This window comes from Eulemur rufifrons, chromosome 9 (genome assembly GCF_041146395.1).
Source record: "Eulemur rufifrons isolate Redbay chromosome 9, OSU_ERuf_1, whole genome shotgun sequence".
In the NCBI taxonomy this organism is placed as follows: Eukaryota; Metazoa; Chordata; class Mammalia; order Primates; family Lemuridae; genus Eulemur; species Eulemur rufifrons.
Window position 1 is genome coordinate 3,056,104 of NC_090991.1, and position 18,934 is coordinate 3,075,037.

The window sequence follows — 18,934 nt, forward strand, 5'->3', positions numbered from 1 at the left end:
GGTAGGACTTTGCTGCTTTCACAGCCTATTCACCTACAAACTGCATTTGATTCTTGAAAAAACAAATGTTAACCATTTTCCAGATGAGGAAGGACGGCACAGAGATGTTGTGCAGCTTTCCCAAGGCCACACAGCCTGACTTTGAACTCCACTTTTCTTTCTACTACCAGGCTGTTTAACAAGTAGGTGTTCTCGTTTTAGGGCACTTTTGACATTGAGCTACATCTGAATTACACCTCCTGGGGGTGGTCTGTACTGATCCCCCCCCCACCGTGTGTTTTGTATATGTTCAATCGCCAACTATTTATGGAGGTTCTACCTAACCTCTGCCAACTTGTGCCAACCTACTGCTGGCTATAGGGAGAGATGGAATCGGGGGAGGGAGTGGGAGAGGTGGTGACTATAAAGGTCATCTAACAGAATTTTAGAGCTGAGGAACCCTCTTTTAAACCAATCCAGTAATTCTTATACATGGAGAGCTGAGCCCAAAGCTTCAAGTGCCTCCTCCAAGATCTTAGCCTGTCCACTTCTTGTCTGTGGCAGGGCAGGACCTGGAACGCAGGGTTCCATGTGCCCACTCTGCCTTCACTCTGGTGTTGGGAAGCCCCTCCCCTCGTCCTGTTCTCTCCTGGTTTCCTGTGTGTGTGTGTGTGTGTGTGTGTGTGTGCGCGCGCGCGCATGCTCAAGGGGGTGGGGGGTTGGTGATTTTCATCAACTCTGTGTTGACTGGCGTTGCCCAGTGTCTCAGAAGCTCGTGGGTGAAAGCCGGTTTACAAACATTTACACCGTGTTACCAAGAGCCCGAGGGAAGGCTGCTTTTCTTCGGATGAAGCAGGGAGCTGGGAGAGGATGTAGAGGAGCATGTGAAAACGCAAACTTCCCACTGGAGGACTGGCCCTTTGTTGCCAGGGAAATAACCCACATAGGGCTGGGGTTCCCGCTGCCCCAGAGAAAAGAAGTGTATTACAGAGGGGGAAGCCAGAACGCATCAGCGACAAAACGCCAGCTCAGTGTGAGCAGAGAGGACTCTGTCCAAGCAGGAAAGGGCAGAGCGCTTCGGCTGCGGTTGGACCCTGCAGCCCCCTCCCCTTACTTCTGGGTACTCAGCTCTGCCCCGCCTCTGCCCATTGGCAGGGCTGATTTCACTTTCTAAAAAGTCTGCTTCCCAGAAATCTCTCTTTTCTTTCTAATGATTGTTTTTGTAAATGTTGGATTTTTTTTTTTTTCCCAAGAAACAGGAAACAGGATCACTCCAAATTTCACATGATTCGTCCCGGCACACAGTGAGGTCCCTTAAACAGGAGCAATGCCCCAGAGAGCTGGTAGACAAAAGACTATTAGCTTTTAATGAAACCCTCCCTCCACCGCCTACCCCCAGCCCCTTCCAGGAACAGGAACTTGTGGCCTTTGTGAAGCAGGGCCTATAACTGAAGATTCAGCCCAAATGAAAGGGATCTTGAGTTGACCCAGAGCAGGGAGATGCTCTTTTGCACCCCACCCCCTTATGGCTTTCAGGGGCTTTTCATTTTCTGAGCAGTATTGAAATTCCAGGACAATGGAGCCCAAATCCTTGGGGTGGGGGTGGGGGCTGGGAGTGGAGAAAAGGACAAGGCGGAGGGCGAGGGAGTCCATCCTTTGTTATTTTTCTTCTTTCCTCCCCATTACCTTAAAAAAAAAGAAAAGAAAGAAAGAAAGGAAGAAAAAAGACCCAGTAAACTTTTTAATGAATAATGACATCACTTCTGGTAGCTCCATGCATTTAGCTGAGAACTCTGAAATGGACAGCAACAAACTATTTGCAATTTTATTTTAAATTATTTTAAACCCTCCCAAAGGAGTTCTTTGATATGCAAACAGTTTCCCCCCAAATAGAGATAATTATTTATGGAGATGTGGCCCTTTGAAGGGGCAGCTCCAACTGGAGAGCTTTGAGGCTTCCTGGGAGAGGAAGGAGGTTCCAGATAAGGAGTGTCTGAGCTGATACACATCTTCGCGCCGCCTCCGCCAGACTAAACTCCGTGGGAAGAGAGTCCCTTTAAAGAAGAAACTTCCCTGAGTTACAGCTTACAGTTCAAGTTACAGCTCTCCCGTGTCATTGTCCCCAAGACTGTGTTAAGTTTTCTAGGAAAACTTCCTCCTCGCATCCCTGTCTTATCTTTCCGCAGGAGAAGAAAAGGGAGAAGAGAGACTACTTTTGTCTTTTGCACCCCGAGGTCCCCTGCGATTTACAAGGTCACGAGGTGGAAAGACCCCACGGAGGTTTTTTTGGACGAATAGTTAGACCGGTAGATCGGCCTTCAGAGAAAATAATAGTTTGGCCCCAGCTCGTTACTACAGAAAATCCTGTGATTGGGGCTCCGATGGCCTTGGGGCCCACTCTTTCTCTTCTCCCTGGATTTTCCCTTGAAAGTGCTTTACTGCGGTGGCTTTTGGAGTGCCCAATGCCCTCCCCCAAACCTGCCAGCATCTTCCACCTCTAGGACTCCCCTGGCAGCTTTGAAGTTCGCTGCTTCAAAGCGTCCTCCCCTCCCCTCCAGTGGCCTGAAAGTCGCAGCACGCTCTCGGCTCTGTCATGCTGGCCAGCCCAGGGTTTCCTCCATCTCCCTGGGAGGGGAGACTGAGGCAGCTGGTCCCGAGAACGCCGAGCCTGAAATCAAGCCCCCAGCTTGCATCGCGCCGGTTCTTGGGTCCCTCATTTTCCTTATTGTCGCACTTCCCTCCCCAGGGAATGCACAGGACGGGGCTGAGGCTTCAGCACCGGGAGGAGGGGGCCTGGGCCGCCCCTGCACTCCGCATGATGGCCAGGGTTCCCACCCTTTCCTAAAGTAAGGCCTTTTCCCCTTTATGTTTGAGGTTAAGATAGACTAACTTTGACAAATCTCTGTTTTGCTTGAGTAGGCGGCTTTTCTTCTTTTCTGAGTGGCTAGGGATGACTCGTGGAGCCGGCTACTGGGGGTCTCAAGCCGGCACAGCCGCGCTGCTCCCTGCATCCCAGGGGGACCCCGCCGCTGGGCCGTGCTGGCGATGAGAGTAACACCTGTGGCGCTGGCCCGGGTTGAGGGTGTGAGACCCTGGTCTTCCCCGGAGGAGAAAATGATCGTTCATAGAAAAGAAACCAAGGAGAGATGGACTCTGTCAAAGAAAACCGGAGCTACAGTAGTTAGAGAGTAAACATAGCTTTTATTCAAGAACTATTGCAATCGGGGAACAGAGACCTCAGTATAGAACTGCGCCCAATTCCTAACACGGCATGGGTGAGTGGGGATTATAGCCAAGGAGCTTGCGGAGGGGGTGTCAGCGGACGGAAGATCACTAAGAGGAAACCTGAGGGGTAAAGGAGATTCTGGCTAAAGTGACCTAACAGGATTCTTGCTGAAGGCAGGCCCGGGTGACCAGACCTCACCGGGTGGGGGTTGAGAACCCTGAGATATGTAGGGCCATCAGCTATGGAGGAAGAGGAATTCTAGCTAAGCCAACTTCGCAGGATTCTTGCTAAAGCTGGACAATGCAGAGACAAACAGAAGTATAAAAGTCAAGGCCTAGTTGAAAAGTTCAGGGGAGCTTGGGTAGAGTTTGAACAGGAAGAGCAGCTTTGTCGGGTCTCGGTGTTTTTTCATTTTTTAAACTGACTTTATTTTTTAGAGCAGTTTTAGATTCACAGGAAGATTGAGGGGAAAGGACAGAGATTTCCTATATATCCCCTCCTCCCACACACGCACGGCCTTCCCCACTGTCAACAGCCCAGGCCAGAGTGGCGCTTTGTTACAATCATGAACCTGCATTGACACATCATTGTCACCCGAGTGCACGGTGTACCCGAGGGCTCACTGGTGGTGGTGGCGTACGAATGTGTCTGGGCAAACGTATGCTGACAGGTACCCACCACTGTAGCATCCTACAGACTAGTTCACTGCCCTAAACCCTCTGCTCTGCCTGTTCATCCCTCCTTCCCCCAGCATCCCGGTGTTTTTGAATTTAGCTGCCGATGTTTGTGAGTTTATCAAGTACTCAAAAACAGCACTCTTTATTGGTTGTACCCTTCTTAGGGGCATCTTTATTTCCTAAACAGACTTGTGACCGTGCAGACGCTACAAACAAGTTTTGTTTTGGAGTGGGGAGCAGGGAGACAAAACCCTCCTAGAAATCTTGATTCTTCTGTTGGTACAGAGCTCTCTTTGCTCCAATTTTTTTTTAATCTCAGAGGCTGGACCTGGGCTTCGTGGAAAAGCCGAAGCTGATGCAGCATCACAGCTTCCTGGCCCGTGCTCTAGGGATTGTTGTCAGAATAATTTATCAGAACGGGCAGAACCTCTGCAGCCTCCTCTGCTGGGCTGGTTTCACAGATGAGGAAGCTGAGGCCCAGAAAGTCTGGAATGTGGCCAGGGGGACATGCCAATGAGGGCCAGACACATTCACAAAAATGACTTCTCTCTTTTTTTTTTTTAAGCAACAGTAAATACATCTGTTATATCAAAATTTCTGGGTCCTCACTGACGATTTTCTCATTTTAATCAATATTTTCCCCCAAACAGTGTCAAAACAAGGATCTGGGCAACCTTGGCCCTTTTAAAGAGAACTTGTAAAATCTTCATCAGAAGGGGCAGAATGAGGGAATTTGGGTGGATGGTAGAATTGTTCTGTATCTTGATGGCAGTGGTAGCTACATAATTCTATGCTCCTGTCAAAATTCCTAGAACTGGACACCAAGAATGACGTTTACTATGCCTAAGTTAACAAGTAAATTTTTTAAAAGAAGGAATAAAATCTTTGGGGTTCAGAAAATGTGGGATATTTCTGCACCTAAGCAAGGAAGTCATTTTCGCTGTGGAATGGGAGAAGGGGAGAAGCCAAATGTTTCCCTTGCTCTTTCCAGTTTTCCTCAGTTGGCCTGGGAGACTGGGCCTGTCCCAGCTCAATGTGGGCTGCAGCTTGTTCTCCCCTCTGAAGTGCATTAACTTCCATCATCTGTTTTGCATAAATGTCCCGACATCTGTTTGACTATAGTGAATTAGGTCACGCCCATTTCAATAATCTTCCTTTTTATTGTTGTGTAATTTACCAGTTGAAACAATGAGTCCATTGCTGGACTATAGGAGTACTGGTATCACCCCAGGAAAGGAAGAAGCAGAAAAAGCAATCAGGGAAACATTTGGTCCTGGATAACATCAGAATTATAGGGCTTTTTAGAACTTCTCTGGGTCATTCTCATTTCCTACTCCTTTAGGCTTGAAGGTTTGTTTTTAATAGTCTGCTTCTAGCAGCAGCATTTAAGCGTCCCAGTAAGACCCGGGATGTTCCGTGGTAAACTGTTTCTCTGGAGCCCTAGGACAGCCGCTGGCAGGGCCGGCTCCCCTCAGCTGACCTCTGAGCGTGGAGAGCAGAGGCACAGGCAGGGGCCGGCTCCCCTGGGGCTGGAGATTGGAAATCCTCAAGCATAATTCTCACCATCTTCCTCACCCACCCTGCCTTGAGATTAGAAAAGAGGAAAACGGCCTGGGGATCATTTTTGGGATTCATTCATCCTAGTTTCATGGGATTTTTTTTTTCCTTTTAAAAGAAAACTTAGCTTCACTTTGAGCCACAAACATTTACAAAAGCATAAATGAGATAATCTAATACTAGCATTTGTATTAAACAAAACCTGTTTGTTTTTCTTTCTTCTGCTTAGGGTGATATTATCTAACTTCTGATGATGAAGGAATTAGATGCATCTGTTAACTTTATCTTGCCAGTGTTAATAGATGGGCTTCTTTTTCTTCTAGTTTCCTTTAGTTTGCCTCACTTAGTTTTACTGGTAGTCTGATTTGTATTTGATAACTGTCAGAGGGGTGTGTGGGTTTGTGTGTCTTTAGGTGCAAAAATATCTTTGCTTTAAGTCCAATTGTATTTTATTTGTTCTTTTCTCTGCAATTTGGAGACCACCAGGGCATAAGCCCTCACGCACTTTGGGAAGTGGTCTCCTGGCAGCTGGGAGTGTGACCCCTAGTTCTCTAGCCTTGACTCAAAAAGTAAATCTTGGATTAGCTGAACAACTTTTAGTTCTGTTCGCAATGTTGTATTCCTGCTGCTCCCCACCATGGCGGCGCTCTGTACCCACACGTTGTCTCCACTAGGTGCACGGGAACATCAGCAGAATGAATGACCAAAGCACATGACAGGTGCCAGGCCCACAGGTACCAGAGAGTAATGTTTTCCATTTCTGGTTACACATTAGGATTATCCGAAAGATGCCCGTGTTGGACCCCTCCAGGGCCTGACTCAGTAGGTCTGGGCGGGGGGCCCAGGCATTTGACACTTGTTAAAAGCATCCTTCGTTGATCCTAAAGTGCAGGGAGGGGTGGAGTCGGCTGCCGCAGAGGTGGCACATAACTTTGTTGTAAATAGGCTCAAGCAAGTTGAAAGCCTGAAATACCCGCTCCAAACCCGCCTGGTTCTCAGAGTCCTGCCGAGGCCCAAGTCTTTGAGGCCACTGGCGTTGCTAGAAGTTCACTGCGCTTGTCATCCCCAGACAAGCCTGCATCGCCCCTTGGGTTTCATTGAAGAAATGGTCTCTTTTACGCTTTCTGTCTCCCTGCACTCACTGTCGGGCGCACACGCCAGGTGAGTACCTCCTAGGCGTGTTCTCAGGGACGCTTCTGCTGGGCTGTGAACATTGTCTTCCTTCACCTTGAACTGGAGAGAAGCTGTCTAGCCCCATGCGCTTCACAAGCATCTCTTAGTGATGTGTGCCAGGTGTCTGTGCTTTTCCAAGAGGCGACCCTTCCTGCCCGCCTGGTGGAGGGGAGGAGGAGGCCTGGCTGGGGGCGCCAGAGGGGAGGAGCTGTTGCCGTGAGTAGTAATTTTCCAGGCCCCATAGAATGCAATTAACAATGGGAGTATGTGAACCAAAGAGCTTTATTGTTTCGAAATCAGGCTCATATTGGAACAATTATGATCACCAGTGATTTGATTCGAACTGAAATGCCTACTATTAAGATCCTAATCTGTGAAGGGGAGAAAAAAAATAAAGGTAGCTATTTAAAGAGAGGACAGGTGTGTGGCTGTACATGTCCTTAGTCATATTCGGAAGAAGCAGAGAAGGCTGAGAGGGAGAGGATGGCGATGATGGAGGCGGACGATGCGGAGAGCTGACTACAAGCCCCACCTCTGACCTGTGGGCTGGTGACCCAGCTCCAGCGAGTCACCCTCTCTCCTGTGGGTTCACTTTCTTCCTTAGTAAATTGAGGACTATAATACCTACCTCAAAGGCTTGCTGTGAAGAATTAAATCAGATAATGTATGTGAAAGTTTCTTGGCAAGCTGGAAGCACCATATAATTATTAGCTATGACTCTGTTTGAGAAACTGGCTTCCCTAAGGAGCAGCTGCTTTGCCCACATAACACACTCACCCTGGGGGCCAGCCTGGGGCTGCGTCGAGGCTGGGGGTCCTGGGAGGGGTGTGCAGAGCCCACGGGAGGGGGTCTCGCCCTCGGCCACAGGCCACATCCTCATCTTTTCTTCTCTTAGCCACTGTTGAGCTCAGAGAGTTTCTGAGCATGAGGGCAAGAAAGCATGACCATGGAAGGGGCAAAGGAAGACGAAGGTGGGCCCAGGACGCGAATGGGAAGGACTTTGCTTCAGGCCCTGGTGGGGGGCAGGGGAAGAGCAGTAAAATGGGAAAAAGGGACTTGCTTGTCACCACCTGGGATGTTGGATGCCAGGAGCTTTCCACACACTTCTCAGGCTGTGCTGTGTTCCCCTGTGGTGTGACAAAGATTCCCTGCTTGACCAAACTTTTGTCAGGCTCCTGAACCTTCTCCTAGGCCCACCTATGCCCTTCCTCGTAACACCCAGTCTCAGCAGAGAGCCCTGCTAGGTCAAGTGTAGCCAGAAGCCCTCAGCCCGGACAGCTGGTCACCCTGGATCTCTGCTCTGGGCGCCTCATCCTCCACCATCCCCCAGGTGGTGGCTGGTGGCCTGTCTTCAGCAAGAATCCTGTTAGGTTGGTTTGGCCAGAATCCCCCTCACCCTGATGTTTCCTCTTAGGATTTTCCACCCGCTGACCCCCGCCCTGCTCCTCGGCTATAAATTCCCACTTGCCTCGATGTGATTGGAGTTGAGCCCAAGCTCCCCTCCCACTGCAAGACCCCTTTGCAGTGTCCCCACACCTACCAGGATGGAAGGTCCTGAATAAAGGCTTCCCCACTGTGATTTAACAAGTGTCACTGAGTAACTTTTTCTTTAACAGATGGACCCACAGGGGTGTGCAGGGGAGATGCCAGGCTCCGTCTGAGCCCAGTGCCCACTGCAGATGTGCCCCTGGAAGCCTGGAGAGGGCTCAGGAGGCATTTGCCCAAACGATGGAGAACCCAGATGTGCATGTCACTTGTCAGCCACGCCTTGTCTGCATGCCAGCACGCTGAGCGGCCAGTGGTCCCAGCGCCTCTGCTGGAGAGGGCTGAGAAGTCTCTTTGTCACAGCACTAGTTCCCCTGGCTCCACTATTTTTACAATAATCAAAATAGGTTCTGGGGCTCCTTGAGTCCTGCCCAGCACATGGACAAACACCAGACTGTCCTGGGCAGAGAGGGGTCCCCCAGAGCTGGTACCCCACATGGTTTAGGGGACCAGCAGGCAGTCAAGCACAGCAAGCCTGCCCATGGCTCAGGGAGTCCTTATTTATGGCCGATCTCCCCTTCCTTTTCACTAGTTCTATTATGTGGTTTCTCATTCACAATTGCCAGTTTAGCCATTTTGTTCAGTCACCAACAGGCTCTTCTTTAAGGCCAGTGAGGAAATGCAGGCAGTGGGGTGCGGCGGACCCCAGGCAGGCTGAGAGGGGTCCTGCATTCCTGAACTTTGCCTCCCAGGAGCTGCACCCTCCCTTCCCCCCCACCTCCCACCCCTGCACCCAGGGTAGAACTCAGTGAGTGACAAGTCCCCTGTACACAAACCTTGCTTCCTTACATCTTTGCCAAGGTCCTGTCAACAGAAGCCAATTGATAACATCTTCCTAGCACCAACTAGGTACCAGGCTGGGTGCAGAAGTTAGCTTTGCAGTCCTTTCAAAAACCCTAGGAGGGAGACATCATCATTTGTCTCATTGTTGAGATGAGAAACTGTGGCATGGATAGGTTAAGGGATGCGTCCAGGGTCACACACCTCGGTAAACGTTGGTGCTGAGTCCAACCTGGTGGCCTGACATCAAAGCCCATGCTGGACAAGACTGAGTCTGAGCACAGACCCTGAACCCGGCCCTCTGCGAATACCCTGAAGAACTTGGGGGGTTGGATTTCCTCCAATTGCGGTGATAACACTTTGCTTCTGAATATTAACCTCTTGTAGATCATCCAGTTGCAGATGGTTTGGCACAAGGAAAGATACTTGGGCTTTATCTGACTTGACCTGCTTTTTAGTCAAATGCAAAATAAGTTGAGAGCTGGGACTCTCTTTAATCCTCCATCACATTAGCCTGATGACACTGCCACATTAATCTAAGTGGCTAATGGGCAAAGTGGGTCAATCCAGCTTTAGTTTAAGCCGGGATGACTCCAGTGCTGCTGGTGCAGTCTTCCTTACGGGAAAGATGCTCTTCCTCTGGCCCCCTCTGGGCAGTGTCCTGGAGGAAGGAGCTCACTCTCTCCAGGGAACTGCCAGTTCTGGCTGGGTGGTATATAGTTTATACCATTTCTGTAAATGTGCTCAATTGAGGAGTTGTGGTCTCAGTAGATTAGGACGTCTTGTCGCTTAGAATGTCCTACTGAGAGGTAAATACTTTGTCAAAAATGATGTGGAAACTGTCTTTTTTTTCATTCCCGCGACTAGGTGGGAATCAATCAGAAATCTCTATCCCATAGTTAATGGATGATTATAGATATGTGGTCAAAATTTAGTATCCAATTAGTTCACACATCTCCTTTTGATGTATACACATTGGCGCGCACACACACATACTTCATTTTGGTCCCACCATGTGTGTATTGAGCAATTTAATAATCATAACAGTAGTAGCTGATATTTGTTACGTTTGTACTATATGTCAGCATGTTCTAAGCATATTATGATTATTAATTCCTTTAATCCGCATTAAACTCCCATGAGATAGATATTGTTAGCTTCATTTTTACACATGAGGAAAAGAAGCCCAGAAAAATTAAATAAGTTATTCAAGGTGACACAGCTTCTAAGTGGGAAAGCCAGAATTTGAACCCAGGCAATCCTTAAGTGTTAAGCTAAACTGAGTCAGCTTTACAAACCACACTTAATGTGTTTCTTTTTTAAAAACTTTATTCCTCATTGACTAATAATTACATATATTTATGGAGTACAGTGTGATATTTTGATCTACATATATATTACAAAAAGATTCAATCAAGTAATTTAACATATCCATCACTTCAACAACTTATCCTTTTTTGTGTGGTAAGAATGTTAAAAATCTATTCTTGTAACAATTTTGAAATAGACAATGCATTATAATAACTGTGGTCACCATGCAGTGAAATAGATCGCTAAAACTTACTTCTCTAGTCTCCTTGAAACTTTGTGCCCTTTGGTCAACATCTGTTGTCACCTCCCCCCACCCCCGCCCCCGCCCCCAGCTCCAGTCTCTGATAACTACCTTTTTACTCTGTTTCTATGAGATCTTCGTTTTTAGAGTCCACATATGCATGCGATCATGGACAGTATTTGTCTTTGTGTGCCTGGCTTATTTCACTTAACATAATGTCCTCCAGTTCCATCCATGGTGCAAATGACTGATTTCCTTCTCTTTAAAGGCTGTTTGAAAACAGCCGTTGTGTATATACACCACATTTTAAAAAAATCTGTTCATCCATTAATAGACACTTAGGTTGCTTCCATATCTTGGCTATTATGAATAGTGCTGAAATGAGGATGAGGGTGCAGATATCTCTGACATACTGATTTCAATTCCTTTGGCTGTATACCCAGTAGTGAGATTGCCAGATCTAACTTCATTTAATTTTCAATAACAACTCTACAAGGTAGGTGGAATTATTTCCACTTCACATTTTAGGATAATGAGGTTCAGAGAGACTAAGTAACTTGCCTCCTGGTCACACGGCTGATAGGATGTAGAGAGGGACTTGAACCTAGGCCCATTTACACCAGAGCCCATACTCTTTTTTTTTTTTTTTTTTTGAGACAGGGTCTTGCACTGTTATGTAGGCAGGCTAGAGTGCAGGGGCATTATCATAGCTCACTGCAACCCCAAACTCCTGGGCTCAAGTGATCCTCCTGCCTCAGCCTTCTGACTAGCTGGGAATACAGGTGTGAGCCACTATGCCCAGCTGATTTTTCTATTTTTTTGTAGAGACAGGGTCTCAAGTTTGCTCAAGCTGGTCTTAATCTCCTGAGCTCAAGTGATCCTCCTTCCTCAACCTCCAAGAGTGCTAGGGTTACAGGCATGAACCACGGCGCCTGGCCAGAGCCCATACTCTTAACCCTCAGTATTTTCATTCAGGACTTACCAGTCAGCCAGACCACTTCTCTATTCATGTATCTGTTGGATGCCTGCTAGTCTAGGCACCATGGCAGGCGCTAGCTATTTGGCAGAAGATGCAACCAATACAGTCTCTGCTGTCATCTGAAAGTCTCTAGCCCCAGGAGGACATCTCACCCAACGCTCTTCTTTCTCTCTATCCTTCCATGTCCCATATCCTGAAGTGTTGCAGAGCATTAAACCCACAGGCATTTTCTTTTGCTTGGGCACCTGGTTTTATGTCCTGCTTCTCCCCAACATGGGCAGTCCTCCCCTACCCAAGGCTTCATCATTCCTTGTCTCCAAGCCTCCCTCATCACCCCTTGCTTGCCTTGGCTGATGCTGTTTCTTTTTCCTAGAGCACCTTCCTACGAAGTCACTCAAAAATGCTCTACAGAGTGGACTAGCAGCATCAACAGACACCTAACGTCTAGGTTCAGGACTCTCCACCAAATGTTTTATAGCAACAATTGCACAGCCATTGGACAGAATCTATGTAATAACAAATAAAATTTGCAACTTGTTTTATAATATCAGCTGTATTCATGTGCCTTTTGACTTCATTTTCTTATAACCAAGGTCTTATGTCACAGATTTGTGTAATCAATGTGATTGTGATTTCCCCCCACAAAGCTGCTTTTTGGTCCAAATATCATGGCCTTTATCTGCTGAAGGTTGTAAAAGTATTGTATACATACTTTTGTTTAATGCTGTGACAGATATAGTACAATTTTTTTTCCCTAGTGGAATCTAAAGTATTTTTGGAAGCTTCTAGAGTTGTGTCTTGGGAACGTCCTCATGGCCTGTGTGTATTAGTTTATACTTACCTGATTTCACCGGATTTTTTCGCTGCTGTGTGCTTTGTGGCATTTTGGAGTGAAGGCCACGTGATAAAGCTGGAACAACCTGGCTGGACCAGGGAGATGTTTTTCTTCCAGTGACCATGGCACCTTTTCCTGGGCTTGGTACACAAAGGCAGCCTAGTGCCAGGTCTCATGGACATTGAAACCTCTGGGGGCCCCAGGGCTAGTTTTTAGGAAAGTCACAGGAGGCCAAAGGCTTTTGTGTGTTGACATCAGATGTTTGGGGCGGTCTGAAAGCTGGATACTCTGAGAAATAAGAGAAGTGGCCCCCACAGGAGGATCTTAGAGAAACGCGCGTCTTGCTCCTTCTGCCTTGCGTGAAGGTGCCTTCAAGTCTCGGGTGGAGGGTGCCCCCTCCAAACTTCAGCTGGGATGTTAACCTACGGCTCAGCTCTAGAATCCTGCTTGCAGTTTTGCACGCGTCCGCGGCTGCTCGCAGGAGCCAGAGGGAGCCGGGATCAGAAGCGTCGACCTGGGGAGGTGGGGCCAAAAGGCACGACCTTCTGACCCCCTTTGGTCTGTTTGCTCTTGCCAGGGACCTGATGCCGAGGACCCTGGAGGGGCAGATCACCATGGAGAAGACGCCCAGCTACTTCGTGACGCGGGAGGCGCCCGCGCGCATCTCGGCCATGTCCAAGGACACCAAGCTCATCGTGGTGGTGCGGGACCCGGTGACCAGAGCCATCTCGGACTACACGCAGACGCTGTCCAAGCGGCCCGACATCCCCACCTTCGAGAGCCTGACGTTCAGGAACAGGACGGCCGGCCTCATCGACACGTCGTGGAGCGCCATCCAGATCGGCATCTACGCCAAGCACCTGGAGCACTGGCTGCGCCACTTCCCGCTCGGCCAGATGCTCTTCGTGAGCGGCGAGCGGCTCATCAGCGACCCGGCCGGCGAGCTGGGCCGCGTGCAGGACTTCCTGGGCCTCAAGCGGATCATCACGGACAAGCACTTCTACTTCAACAAGACCAAGGGCTTCCCCTGCCTGAAGAAGGCCGAGGGCAGCAGCCGGCCGCACTGCCTGGGCAAGACCAAGGGCCGGACGCACCCGGACATCGACGGCGAGGTGGTGCGCAGGCTGCGCGACTTCTACCGGCCGTTCAACCGCAAGTTCTACCAGATGACCGGGCACGACTTCGGCTGGGACTGAACGGACCGGGCCGAGTAACTGACCACGTGGCTTATGTATTGAGAGAGAGTATATGTATGTAAAATGTACAGAAATCTATTTTATAATAATTTATTTTTAATTCATAAGCAATTAATTCACTAAGCTGCCTGGCCACACTCTTTAGAGAGTTAGCGTCATAATCTGTTAACATTCCAAAGTGTTGGACTCTAGTATTTTGTTCTATTCTTCACAATTGATGGTGCTTCTGTTTTTTTTTTTTTTGTTTTTTTTTTTCCTCCCTTCCCTATTATATTTAAAAAGAAGAAAAGCACAACTTGAGATTTTGGTTGTTACGGGTATTCAGCCTTCAGTCGCCGCCTGAGTCCTCCAGTCGCTGCCTGCTTGTGTCTTGGGTCTCATACTCCAGCATCTGCCTTCCCGCCCGCGTACCTCGTAGGAGCGCTGAGCTGCCTCCACAGTGCTGTATTCTGAAGGTCAGACCTCGCGCAGCAGCTGCCTTGCAGACGTGGTGTCATTTCGAATGACTCCAACCACAGAGCTGGGGTTTTTCCCCACCTCCACTCAGCACGTAGGGGGATCACTCACTTCCTTTTTTGGAACACCCACATCCTTTTAGGGTCAGAACGCCAGGGTCCATTTGCTTTAGCTTTCGATTTTGAAGGATGGCCCAGCATCCTCTTCTGCCCCATTCCCTGCCTCATTAGCCAGCTTGAAGGGTATGCAAATATGAGCCCCTCTCTTTCCCGGGTCACGTGTTTGAGTTGCTTGGGTGCTGCTTTAGAAAGAAGGATGATCTGTAGTTCTAATTTGCATGAGAGCACACCATGCTTCATTCTCCAGGCAGACGGTTCTGCTTCGACACACCAAAGAACCCCATAGGCCAGCAGAGCCACCGGCACAAACCAAGGATGCTGGGTGTCAAGACCCAGTGGCATCAGATGTGTCCCTTACCATCAGCACCTACCAAGGTGCTGCTAGGTACCGAGTCAGCCAGTGTTAGGCAATAGGCCCACAGCCTCAATAGGGTGGAAAGACGAAGACCCAAGAATGACAGGCAGCCTGGCATGGGAAGGGAATCCCTTGATGTCTCCTTGGAATTCCTAGTTTATCTCAGAATGACATCTCAGAGTGACAACGTGGTCTGTAGCCAATAGCCAAACAGCAAGAACCAAGAGTGGCCCTTGTAAAGACAGGTTCGGGAAGCTGGCCTCATGTTACCTGTAAATACTTGAACCTGACACTTGTACAGCTGTCCCTTGTTTTAGCCAGGTCTTGACAGAAGGGTTACCAACATTGTCGCTGCTGTGCAGAATGGTCTCCACGTATCTCTCAGGTGAGAGAGGTATTGGGGATCATTTATGATGACTAGACAGTTGGATAACCACATAGCAATTTAGGGGCAGTTGGTTAAACATATAGCAATATCACATAATGACATATTCAGCTTATCCTCAACTTTCTAAACCAGAATGCTTCTGCCAGAAAAGAATTGGTATTTGAGTTATACTTTCATCAAGGGATATGTGGATATATATCAACAAAATGGTTTAGATGTGATATTTCCAAGGACACTTTTGTATTATTATATGGGATAACTTGCCTGATAGTGTGAGAAAACTTGTATGAAAAGAGGAAAAGATAACTCATCTTTAGAAACTGATCAAAGATGCCACTGGTCTTTAAGTGGTACCTTGATAATCTGGTTTGTATTTGCCCACAAGTTTTAGCCCAGATCTGGCTAGCTTGCGCTTAGCAGCAAAACTATCATTGTGTATGTTCTGTTTGGGAGGAAGATCTTCCAGGGTTGTGTGCGTTCCTCAGATGCTAAATTCATTTCATAGCTTTTTCACTGTCTCTAGAAAGTGATGTAGGACCTGCGCTTAGGAGACACCTTAATCATAGCATGGTTCTGCCCTCTTGCTCCTTGGGTGTGAAAAACACCTGCATAAGGGTGCTAATTGGTTGTGCATTTTTCTATTTATTTGAAATCAAACTGAGAACAACTCTTTTCAGTTACAGCATAACATGGCTTGAAGTAGAAGGCAATATCCAAGTCCTGTACCCAGTCTTGCCCTGGCCACTTTTTGGCCACTCTTATGATCTGATGTGGCTCAGGACGCAGGATTGCAGAAGGGTTCAGAGAAGGGTGTGCAACAAAGCCGCAGGAAAGCGTGCGTGAGCCTTTCCTCCCCCTGCAGGGCCCTGCCCTCTTTCCAAGCTGGACAATTTTTGATTGTTTATTCCCTGCCTTAAAATAAAACTGAAACAGGAAATTTTCAGATAGAAGGAGGGTCATTTTGTCATGAACACTGAAGTGGGTCAAAATTCTATTCTGGGTCAAATTCTTGAATCCCAAACAGATGTCCATAATTAGTACTGATGGAGCAGAGCAAGTTTTTCTATGTAAGACAAATAAATCAAACATCATGTGCATCTCTTCCTAGGGGTCTGATAGCTTCTAGTTCCTGACTGACCCAGATTACACCCCATCATGCGATAGTTATTACAGAACCTGTGTGTCTTCCTCCTGGAAAAGTTAGGCAACGTGGAAAATTAAGCCTTGGGTTTCTTCCTGTTCTAGCAATCTGCAAGGCCACCAAGCTTAACTTTTTAGCTGCTAGAAGACAAATACCATTTTATGTTTTGGCAGTTTGTCTTAGCACATGTTTTGAATTTCTTCTAGTTTGCAGGAACCTCTGGTATTCATTGCAGTACTTTATTTCTCTCAAGTTTTGTTTCTTTTCTCATTTGAAAACAAAAAGGTTAACAAAAAAATTGGACATTTTTATTGTTCATATCTATCCCGTGCTTTCTTTGCAGTGTTTGTACAGTAGTCTGTTAACTTAGTAGCTGGTACCTGGAAAGGTATTTTAGGTACAGTGATTTCATAATGAACACTTCAGACGATGATGGAGGAGGAAAAATTGGGATTCTCTTTGGGAGTCATTTTGAGTGACAGATACATTATAGACCTTTGGAAAAACACAGTTTCAGATCCTGCCAGGATATTTTTATAAGAAAGGAAAATGGAAGGTTCCAATAAACTAGAAACAGTATGTATCTACTATGCTGACACAGAAGTTAATGTCATTTTTCTATTTGGTTTGTCAGGAAGGATGGTCAATAAAACTTAAAGGTGTGGTTAGATTTTTTTTTTTCATTTTTGTAACATTAATTTATGACTGAGTCTCATTCAGCCCAGTAATCTAAAATACTGTGCAAATTCTAGCAGTATGTCTTCTATAACCTGGATGTTAGAATAGCCAATATGTACAAAAAATTAAATCAAGTATTTTGTCCTATGTATAACACAAATTAATTTTACACAGAGAAAGATGTTTCTAGGAAAATGAAATTCTGGTAATTCATACTATTTCTTTGTATGAACAAATAAAATATATTTTTACCAACTTGTGGGTAGTTTTATGTCCTCTTAAATATCACAGGTAGCAATATTTTATTCAATAACTAACCCCCTGTGAACACACACACAAAGTCATTCTGATGGCAGGTTGATCTTTCAGATTTTAAAGGGTCCAATGTAAAATCCAGCTAATCCACAAGTACTGGGGGTGAGTTTTTGTAAATGACTCTGAAGGCAAGATGGTGAGAGGGGCTCCTGTGCCCTGGAGGGGCTCCCACCCCCAGGAAGTGCTCTTCCTTACACAGGATTCCAAGAATTCTGCAGCCACTGCCCAAGGCCGCTTGTCCGTGCCACAAGTTCAGGCCAGGATGGGTGCATGTGGGCAGCCACATGTCACACGACAGGTGCGATGTGAGCAGAGGGCCTGTGGGCGGGTGGATTTGGATAATAGCAGCCTTCCCTGCTCACATTTGCAGAGTGCTGTGTGGAGATCCTTATCTGCAAGCCAGAGGCAGAAAGGGCTTAGACAAGGCAGTGTTTCCATATCTTTCGTCTGTCTCAAACTGCCTTCTGTTTTCTTTTGACCTAGCATACCATCTGTAAGGTTAGTATTTCCTACTTTAAACATTTGATTCACTCTCTTATTTTACTTAACTTGAAAAGGAGACATATTACAATCTTAAGCGAAAGCCATGATCTCTCGCCATAAAGAGGTCATCATGAAAACAAACAAAAAACAAAAACAAAGAATGCACACACAATGGGAGCAAAGCAGTGCTGTTAGTTTCCAGCTAGATAGCACAGCCACGTTAGTCTTAACCTTAGGCTCACTCACTGCTCCTGGTAAAGGTTCTGCTTTCCAAGACACTTACATGAGATTTGCATTGTGCCTTGTAAAGAATGAAAGAGACTTGAAGAAGGTATGACCTGCTCAATGCTATTTAGTGTTGAGTCGGTACATGCCTAAAATTTTCCCCCTGTCTACCCCCAAGTCCTCTGGTGGCCCCCTCGGTTTTCTCGCACTTTGGGAAACATTGTGAATCACACTAAGAAAATGCCTTGGGTAGAGACACAGACGCAGAGTTTAAAATTAGCCTAGCATTTTAGGAAGGTAGTGAAAAGAAAACCCAGGCTTAAATGGAGAGGGTGTGAGTTGGTCAGTCAGGAAACAAGTCTTTGTTAAGATCTGGTTTATAAAAGCCAGCAGTCTACGAAGACCGGTTCCTTCACACTTAGAAATAGGCCGTTTGGTGAAATAGGTTTGTGAAATAGGAGTGTTGACCTGACTGTGCACCCATCCCATCAATTTTGTGCCTTTTCTACAGAAAGGTAATAAAATGGCCCTGGATTCTACTTATGGACCTGATGGCACAGTTTAGAGCAGTAGTTGTCACGCTTGGGCAAATGCTTGAAGGCCTTGGAGAGGCCTTAAAAAATTCCAAAGAATTCCAAAGCTGGAACACACCTGGACCAACTATATTTAGTATCTCTAGGGGGTGAGGCCTCAACACTGGTACATTTGAAAAGCTATTCTAATGTGTGGGCAAAGTTAAGAGCCACTGACCTGCAGTTGTTCTCGAAGTGTGATTCCTGGACCGCGTCAGTGGTCACCTGGGCGTTTGGCACACGTGCAGATTCCTGGCCCCTCCTCAGACCTACAGAATCGGAAATCAGGGTTTAACAAGCGCTCCAGGTGATTCTGATTCATGCTCAATTTTGTGAACCACCAAGGCAGAGCATAGACTTCCTATCATTTTAAAACCAGAGAGCTTGGACTCTCGATCAAGGATGTTTTCCTCTGTACCCTGCTTTTCATCAATGAAGTCACTCACTAAGCCATCACTCCTTATAACTCTGCGTCTCCTTTAAGGCAAATCCTCTCGTAGTTGCTCTGAGCATTTCCAATAGTGCCAGGACTGCCTGGCTCGCCTCCCTCGGCTGGGCCCTCTTTTATCAGGCAGTCCCCACGCTGTCATCTGTAATGTCTTCCTTGAGTTGCCTGAAAGTGGAAGGATAGACTTACATATCATAAGGGATTTTTTAAAGAGAGCTAAAATCCCTTAAATCCCTAATTTCACTTTACCTTCTA

At 47.0% G+C, this 18,934-nt stretch overlaps 1 protein-coding gene across 2 annotated transcripts in view; it reads left to right on the forward strand.

The window, feature by feature from the left end:
- The window catches only part of LOC138391859 (heparan sulfate glucosamine 3-O-sulfotransferase 3B1), a 41,486-nt gene extending 26,596 nt beyond the window's left edge, over positions 1–14,890 (forward strand). The window contains exons 2-3 of one of the 2 annotated variants that reach the window (XR_011234879.1): positions 12,881–13,553; positions 13,782–14,890. Coding sequence is in view for 1 of the 2 variants with exons in the window: in XM_069481877.1 (XP_069337978.1) it covers positions 12,881–13,499 (619 nt within the window). In the remaining variant the exon portion in view is untranslated. Of the gene's footprint in view, positions 1–12,880 lie in introns of both variants that reach the window. The other variant, XM_069481877.1, reaches the window with a different exon arrangement.
- Positions 14,891–18,934: the final 4,044 nt, after the last annotated feature.